Here is a 9,420-nt window from a genome sequence, read left to right on the forward strand (position 1 = left end):
TTTATCACAAACTTACACAGAGATACACTTGTTCTGTCTGTCTGTCTCTCTCTCCTCTCTCTCTCTCTCTCTCTCTCTCTCTCTCTCTCTCTCTCTCTATATATATATATATATATATATATATATATATATATATATATATATATGTATATATATATATATATATATATATAAAGTATATACATATATATACATTGGCCTATTTATATTTACCTATATATGTATATATATGATATATATACATAATTATATATATAACTTAATATAAGTATACATACATATATATCTATACCAGACTTAACTAAACGCACTTACCCACATTTTTTAAACTTACTTAAGATTTTATTTTATGTCTTGTAATTTGTAGCCTATATTAGCTTTGTCATAGTGGGTTAGCTATTCTACTGTTATAAATGTATTAAATAAAAACATTCCCACTTGATGTTGGCATTGATTATTGTTGTATGAAGTGTTTAGTAACTAATTTAAAGCAGACATATACCATAAAAAGGAAAACATCTTATTTGAAAACTAGCGTGAATGTGTATTTATCATTACAAGTTAAATGTTTTTAACGTGGTTCAAAGTCTATTCATAACGCTGTAGAGTCATGCTGATAAGCGCAGTTGACAACTCCGGTTATTTTCCTGTCCGCGGTGTGACCGCAGCCATCGTGCTTACAACCGGATGTCGACTCTCCCGGACACGTGGTCACTCCCTGCTTCGTCTTCCCGCCGGCGGCCGTCTCAGTGACCTTGACCTCCATCTCCACGCCCGTGTTGCTCTCGTCCTGCGATGACCTCGGCAACACCTGACACGACTGGCACCGGCACGCGCGCTCGATAAGCTCGTCCACGGGATCAAGCGAGTGGCACCACAAGGGAAGGAACTCCCAGTCGCGGAGTTTCACCGGAAGTAGCGACGGTTTCCTGGTCTGTAAGGCGTTAACGACGGCGATGATGAGGACGACGAGTAAAATGGGACCCCCGATAACGCCGAGGTAGACCCAGCCGGCGATGGATAAGGCGAAGATGAACCCAGGGAGGATGAGGAACATCATCAGGATATAGAACAACGCAAACCAGCGGTGTCTAGCGGTCGTCTTGCCCAGAATCTTCGCCAGACCCACGGGCCAGCGTAAGAAAGGGACGGGGTAGAACATGACGATGCCCGTGACGTTGAAGAACAGGTGACACAGCGCAATCTGAAGCGCCAGGCGGAGTTTTTCTCCGCTCTGCGTCAGGGCGGCGAGTATAGCGGTGACCGTCGTCCCGACGTTTGACCCCAAAGTCATCGGGTACATCCGGTCAACGGAAACGATGCCGAGTCCGACGAGCGGGGTGAGGGTGGACAGGAAGACCGAGCTGCTCTGGACGATCATGGTCATGCCGCACCCGACCAGGATCGCCACGTAGCCGGTCAGGTAGGCGAAAGGTTTGGGGAAGTCGGCGTTGATGGTTTTCTTGATGACCCGGCTCACCGACCCGGACAGCATGGAGTTGAGGGTGTGCACGATCAAGCACAAGGCGGCGAGAAGAAGGATCAGAGAGACGGCGAGAAGAATGGCGCCGACTGCGGCGTCTGGGAGGTCCGTCTGGGCGAACAGGTTGTAGCCTGTAGAGTGTGAAGGTAAGTCATGAAGGTAAGTCGTTAAGGTAAGTCATGAAGGTAAGTCATGAAGGTAAGTCATGAAGGTAAGTCATGAAGGTAAGTCATGAAGGTAAGTCATGAAGGTAAGTCATGAAGGTAAGTCATGAAGGTAAGTCATGAAGGTAAGTCATGAAGGTAAGTCATGAAGGTAAGACATGAAGGTAAGTCATGAAGGTAAGTTATGAAGGTAAGTCATGAAGGTAAGTCATGAAGGTAAGTCATGAAGGTAAGTCATGAAGGTAAGTCATGAAGGTAAGTCATGAAGGTAAGTCATGAAGGTAAGTCATGAAGGTAAGTCATGAAGGTAAGTCATGAAGGTAAGTCATAAAGGTAAGTCATGAAGGTAAGTCATGAAGGTAAGTCATGAAGGTAAGTCATGAAGGTGCATGGATTACCATGAAGGTGCATGAACTATCATTTGAAAAAATAAGTGTTAGGACCGTTTTTAGTTTAAATTGTTAAATGTTATTTCCCCAAAAAAACGGTGATAGTTTAGAATTTACCAACTCATTAATTAGATCTACCTATTAATACAAATGCAGATTTAATTTTTTTTTTTTAAATAACCAATAAGGAAAATTTAGATGATGTTACGGGTCAGTTGAAGGTTAGATTAGAATAGGATAGAATGATCTAGAATTAGGGGAGAGTGAGTGTGTGAGTTGAGTTTACCCTAGAGTATTGTTAACCCCGATGTGTTTATGTATTGTTATCCCAAGGTCGAATGCGGTATAAAAGTTGGAGTGACTGAATGTCAGGGGTTAGTTGCTAGCGATTAGGACGAGGGCTACTTTTGAATATATATATTTTTTGACGGAATAAAAGTAGTAAACATAGTCACAAAGAGTTGTCCTTTATATGAAACCAACTTGAACGTAACAGATGACTAATGGAACATTAGTTCGTGCCCAAGACACATGGGGCAGAACGACCATGGGATAGTGTGGTCAGCACTATGCCCGGCAACATTCGTTTCCCTGACGTAAGTTAGGTACCTATGAGAGCTGTGTGTACTTAAGGACGTTCTGCAGGCTTCGAATCCGAACTCGAGACTGTCATGTTAGCAGTCGTGAGCTCTATCGTCCGAACACACCTTGAGTGTAATTTGAGATCAGATTATAAGGCCACACAATTCTATGATGATATGAATAATAATAGGGTCGAGCTTGTTTTCTATGCTTTTTGTAACGTCACAATGTAATAGTATTCGAATGATAGAGTATGCAGTTGCACAGTTACAGTAATCAAAGCTGTTGGCACTTTTTACAAGCTCGTGTAGGGTACATTAAAAGGCACCAATATCAAGAATTTAAAATAACATGAACAGTACAATACACAATAAAACCCCTAGGGTGCCGTTAAATGTGCTAAAACCACCGAGCATATCAGTGGCGTGGCCAGGAATTGGTCCTGGGAGGGGTTCAAACATTTTTCCTTATGTATACAATCATATATATATATACATATATATATATATATATATATATATATATATATATATATATATATATATATATATATATATATATATATATATATATATATATATGTATATATATAAAAATATATATATATATATATATATATATATACATATATACATATATATATATATATATATATATATATATATATATATATATATATATATATATATATATATATTTATTTATTTATTTATTTTTATATATATATATATATATATATATATATATATATATATATATATATATATATATATATATATATACATATATATATATATATATATGGATCATGGGAAGGATTATAATCCCCCCCCTAACCCCCCCCCCCCCTGCCTACGCCACTGGAGCATATCGTTAAAACAATACAAACCACAGTCGTCATCACTCACATCTCTCCACGTTTTTCGTTTCATTGACCAGCCCAAACGTGACCCACTCCATGGGCACCGTGACGTTTCTAGGGTCACCGTCGGGGTCGTGGTTGGTCCTCTGGCACGGCTCCCACAGGGGCGAGGTCACGTGCAGGTCCTTACAGTTGACCAGCCGTGTCCCCGTGTGGTGGAAGGTCCGGTTCACCTCCCGCCTCTCCGTCCGGCACCAGCGGAGCAGGACGTCGCCGGGTGAGGCGCTGGAGTTCTGGGCCACGTCACGGATGACGGTTTTGTTGATCTGTAACATCAGAGTGATCAGTGCTTCTTTCAGACTTTTTTCTCCCGGGGTGGGGGGCACTTGATATTTTCAGGGGGGGGGGGGGGGGGGTATGTATAGTGTGTATGAACAGCTGTGTGGCCGCCTTCAGCCCCCCCCCCCACACTACCACCACCCCACTACACCATCCACCTACATCTACTATAGCGTGTATGAACGGCTGTACAACCAGCCCCACCCCACTATACCACCCACCTACCTGCACTATAACGTGTATCAACGGCTGTGTGACCGCCTTCAGCCCCACCCCCCCCTCTCCCGTATACCACCAACCTACCTCCACAATGGCGTGTATGAACAGCTGTGTGACCGCCTTCAGCCCCACCCCACCCCCCACCACCCCCACGATACCATCCACCTACCTCCACTATGGCGTGTATGAACGGCTGTGTGACCACCTTCAGCCCCCCCCCCCACCCCCACCTCCCCCACTATACCACCAACTTACCTCCACTATGGTGTGTATGAACGGCTGTGTGACCACCTTCAGCCCCCCCCCCCCCACCCCCACCTCCCCCACTATACCACCAACCTACCTCCACTATAGCGTGTATGAACGGCTGTGTGACCGCCTTCAGCCCCACCTCCACTATACCACCAACCTACCTCCACTATGGCGTGTATGAACGGCTGTGTGACCGCCTTCAACATATCCGGGGCCTGGTCCTGGTTGCCCTCCACCCCCAGAGCGTCGACCACCAGGCCGGACAGCCAGTGTAAGTAGCCCACGGCCACCTCCAGGGGCAGCAGCACGATGACGGTCAGCCAGTTGAACATGTCGTGGACCTGACAGAATCGTTTAATGATATAAACAAAAAATTCTTAAATGTCACAATCATTTAATGATATACAAGAAATTTCTTAAATGTCGTGTAGGCCTACCTGTCACAATCGTTAACGATATACAAGAAATTTCTTAAATGTCGGGGACCTGACACAATCATTTAATGAGATACAAAAAATGTCCGTGTCACAGTCATTTAATGATATACAAGAAATTTCTTAAATGTCGTGCTACTGTCACAATCGTTAACGATATTCAAAAATTTCTTAAATGTCGTGTATATGTCACAATCATTAACGATATACAAGAAATTTCTTAAATGTCGTGGACATGTCACAACCGTTAACGGTATACAAAAAATTTCCGTGTCACAATTGTTAACGATATACAAAAAATTTCTTAAATGTCGTGGATGGTGGACCTGTCACAATCGTTAACGATATACAAAAAAATAACTAAGTCCGGACTTTAATCCATCAAAACAATGCTATTACTTAAGTGCACCTGATCACAAATCGTGTTGCCGTTTAGTAATATTTGAGAATACTAAAACAAATGCCAAACAAAGTTAACATCGTTATGGTTGGAGCAGTTATTGGCTATCGTTTTAGACATATACTGCTCCTTCTATTCCCTACTATGCATGCATTGTTTCGGTTGTTTTTTTTTAATGGAAAGATGGAGCTAAAGATGTGTGTCTGAGTTTAGGCTAGGAAAGTAATGTACTTGCTATAAAGCCCCTTCATATACCTTGTCAAATCTACATCTTTCAATATTTAACAGTGAGTGATGTTAAATGGTTTTTATGTGTACATGTTAGTCTGCTATCTAATTAACCCATTTAGCCATATTCTAACCTTTTGGTTATTAAATTTTTCATAAATCGAGTCTCATAAACGCAGGTCTTTATAAAGTAAACACTGACCGTAGCTCCAGAGAAAGCACGCCTGAACTCGTTCCTTTTGTTGGCCTGGGCAAGGGACACAATCGTGTTTGTCACCGATGTTCCTATGTTAGCTCCCATTACAATATACACCGCTTTGTCGACTGGTATAACTGGCGGAAGGGGATGTAGGTTGAAGGGTTTGTTAAAATTCATATTCGAATATCCGAGAAAATATTATGCTATGAATTTAAAATCACCTGTGGGATTTTGTGCACTCTATGTGTTGGCTTGTAACGAAATGATAATGTAATTCTGTGTGGATGTTTGATTGTGACGAACCTAGTGTCAACTTACTGTTTGAACCCACCATTGTGATGACCCTAGTGTCAACTGACCCCCACCATTGTGACGAGGTTAGTGTCAACTGACCCCACCATTGTGACGACCCCAGTGTCAACTGACCCCACCATTGTCACGACCCCAGTGTCAACTGACCCCACCATTGTGACAACCCTAGTGTCAACTTACTGCTTGACCCCACCATTGTGACGAGGTTAATGTCAACTGACCCCCACCATTGTTACGACCCTAGTGACTACTTACTACTTGACCCCACCATTGTGACGACCCTAGTGTCAACTGACCCCACCATTGTGACGACCCCAGTGACCACTTACTGCTTGAGCCCACCATTGTGACGACGATGGACGTGGAGGTGGAAGAACTCTGTACCAGGACCGTCGCCAGCACCCCAATCATTAGCCCGGCTAACGGGTTAGACAGGACCCCACTGCTGAAAGCCGCCCCTGCTGTTTTACCTGGCACGGAAAACATTCTGAATTTAATGAAATAAAAACATGCAGTAAACTATATCATCTGGTGTGTCTTCTTCTTCTTTCTTCTTCTTCGTTCTTAATTTTAGTGTTGTAAGGGATCCCCCTTCAACACAATTAATTATTCGTGTCAACTGTTTATGCGCCATTGAGGTCATTGACTCCGATTTTCTTTTCTTTTTGGATTTGCTTCCATAGCCTTTGTCCAATCAAGAACAAACTACAAGGCAGCAGTTGTTTGATTTTGGAGTTGTCTCTCCTATAAGAGTGGCTGTCCCCAGCTAACGAGCTAACACGAGACTTTTCGGTTTAGCAACCATTAGCTACACCGACTCGACCACGCCGACCCCCCCCCCCCCCCCCCACCCCCCATCAGGTGTATCAAGAATGGTAGTTTATTTGGGGCAAGAAGGAGGTCGAGCGGTCGATCATCAGCTTGCTATTCCGAAAGAAACGAGTTCGAAGCTTGGGTTTGAGACCGTCGATCGCTCCTTGGACCGAACTTCCCCGCGTGTCTAAACCAGGTGATATGTTGAAATAGGGGGGGGGGAGGTAGCAAAAGACTGGCGGAACCCCCACATGTCTTGTGGCTGGTAACATGTGCGAGTGAAACGCTAAATTTTCTTTCTGTTCCACTCTACCGATCTTTGTTTGAGCCGGTAATGACTGATTACTAAATACCAATGGGTGAGTTTATTGAAGAGGGAAACGGGTCATGTCGGCTGGCGAAATGGATGTGAGAAAGTGCTATGTTAGACGTCATGTCTGCAAGGTATTACTAGAGCCGGTTAAGATCAAGAGGAACTATACGAAACACCATTACGCTTGAAAATCTTCAAAACAAGGCTAAACTTGTTTTCTGTGCATGCTTCACCAAAAAAAAAATAGGATGTTAGTTTACTCTGTAAATCTGTATGACATTACTGTTTTCGATAAGTGTGCTGCTGTCTACTAAACTTGTATGTAAGTCGTGACGATCACGTGATCGCTATTTTTATCACCTACCTCCCAGCAGCTGAAACGCTGCCTCCAGCAGGCCAAGGGAGATGATGAAAAAGTAAAGAAACCCCAGGAAGGAAATCAGCTTTATGCACACGATGGCGACCATTCGACATTTCTGTTTCAAAGTCATACCTGAGCACAAAAAAAACATTTATTTAAATTTATTTTTAAAGTATAATAAAAGATTTGCAGTACGTTTATTACTATTGAATCACGTGAAGAACATTGTTATTTATGAATATGCAATGTAAGTTTCTTACACTGTTTCCAAAATCTTCATCTAATACTAAGCTGAGAGTTTGGTTATACCAAAAGCATAGACCGTAAAGTTAAGTCGAAGTCGATGATCTCTAAATTCAAGCTGTTGCTAAAAAGTTGTTGTTTTTTTTTTTATTCCAAATGTCGGCCAATCAAAAGTAATGTAAAAATCCCTTGAACATTCGAATTGATATTTAAGGTGTGTGTCGTCTTCACTGTAATTTAAACTTGGTATAAGTGATTTTTTTTTTCATAAATGACCACTCTTTTTTTTAAAGAATGTAATCCTATATTAACCCGTTGTCACACAACGTCAAAAATCTCAGACCGACACATCTATATATATAATTCTCTTCTGGGAGCCGTTAGAAAACAAGCTGCAAGCTACCACCCCCCACCCCCTCACATTGTCTGGTGAGCTTTGGTCACGCTGTTTACATTTTACAATCATAGAGACGGGTTTGGTGACGGCTATTAGGGGCAGATAATTTAGTTTGAAACGATTTTAAACTTAGAGGAGGTAACTAAGTGGAGGCTGCTTTCACGTGGGGGGGGGGGGGGGGTTAGTGTTTTTAAGCAAATATTTTCAGTGGCAGCATTGGTACTGTCGAATTCACAAATTATAAATTGCTGAAAAGTAGAGAAAAAAAAATAAATAGCGGCGTATGATACGCAGCGGGTCGGCTCGTTCTTTAAAATCAGCTAACACTTCAGCCTACTCCCCCGCCCAATCCAAAACTAATCTTTCTGCATTTTCCAAAACGTTATTTGAGTTTGGTCGAGATTAGGAATATGATTGAAATTATTGCCAAAAGATCGGTTTAAAAATGTCTTTATATGATGCAAAAGTTTGACTTCAATTTGGTGCATTTGATAAAGCAATTATCGGAGTGAAGTCTTACTTTGCTAACACATCCCCTCTCCCCTAACACACACACACACACACATACATACACACACACACACATACCCCTTGTCACGCATCGCCATTCAAATCTAACACTCCCTTCCGGGATTGTGATGTCATTTAAAGACGACCCCCTACAAGTATGTGATGAACTAAAAGAGTTCCTGTGTCAAACATCTGAGCTAAAAGACTTCCTATATACTGTGAGCTAAAAGACTTCCTGTGTATGTCAGCTAAACGACTTCCTGTGTATGCGAGTTAAAAGACTTCCTGTGTATGTGAGCTAAAAAAACTTCCCGTGTCAAGTACGTGAGCTAAAAGAGTTCCCCTGTCGAGTATGTGAGTTACAACAGGACCACTTTAGCCTCTCCATGGCCTGCTCATAATAAACTCAGCCTGGTGAACGGAATGATCAAACAAGTGATCTGACCTTTGAACGGAACCTCCGGCACCTCCGAGTCGTCTGTGTCGCTACTGTCAGGGTCATCGAAGACCGGGGCCGGGATGATAATCTTTTTCTTCTTCTCCTCAAAAACAAATTAAGAGAATTTATGATCAACTAAAACCTTAACTTAGCTGAGGGACGGAGTGGCCTAGCGGTAGAGTGGAAATTTGATAACGCGTAAGTCACGAGTTTGAATCCAGGTTCAAGTCAGTTGACGTTCCCTGAGTCCACCCCAGCTCTGATGGGTACCTAACTCATGTTAAGGAGAGTAAAGGCGTCTGGGCATAGTGCTGACCAAAACTATCCCTTCATATGCCGAAGTCACAGAAACAGGGTGAACTCTACTTCACTTGCACCATGCTATCCCGTAAGTCTCGAGTTCGAATCCAGGTTCAAGTCTGTAGACCACCCAACTCTGATGGCTACCTAACTCACGTTAGGGAAATTAAAGGTGGCTGCC

General features: G+C 42.5%; 1 protein-coding gene across 1 annotated transcript; it reads right to left on the minus strand.

Moving 5' to 3' along the window:
- Window positions 1-592: 592 nt before the first annotated feature.
- Window positions 593-9,027, minus strand: LOC131929836 (sodium-dependent phosphate transport protein 2B). Its single transcript, XM_059286227.1, has 7 exons — window positions 8,946-9,027; window positions 7,354-7,482; window positions 6,193-6,333; window positions 5,555-5,685; window positions 4,452-4,631; window positions 3,527-3,806; window positions 593-1,614 (listed from the first exon to the last, which is right to left on the minus strand). The coding sequence occupies exons 2-7, from the start codon at window positions 7,478-7,480 to the stop codon at window positions 593-595; spliced, it is 1,881 nt and encodes a 626-aa protein (XP_059142210.1). The 5' UTR covers window positions 7,481-7,482; window positions 8,946-9,027.
- Between the last annotated feature and the right edge of the window lie 393 nt (window positions 9,028-9,420).

The sequence above is a fragment of the Physella acuta genome, unplaced genomic scaffold (assembly GCF_028476545.2).
Source record: "Physella acuta isolate Inbredline_101_S28 unplaced genomic scaffold, ASM2847654v3 ptg001684l, whole genome shotgun sequence".
Taxonomy (NCBI): Eukaryota; Metazoa; Mollusca; class Gastropoda; family Physidae; genus Physella; species Physella acuta.

Coding starts and splice junctions, on each gene's coding strand:
- LOC131929836 (XM_059286227.1), bottom strand. CDS start 7,480: ATGACTTTGAAACAGAAATGTCGAATGGTCGCCATCGTGTGCATAAAG. Junction 6,334..7,353: donor AGCGTTTCAGCTGCTGGGAG/GTAGGTGATAAA, acceptor TTTCCGTGCCAG/GTAAAACAGCAGGGGCGGCT. Junction 4,632..5,554: donor GTGCTTTCTCTGGAGCTACG/GTCAGTGTTTAC, acceptor CGATTCTGTCAG/GTCCACGACATGTTCAACTG.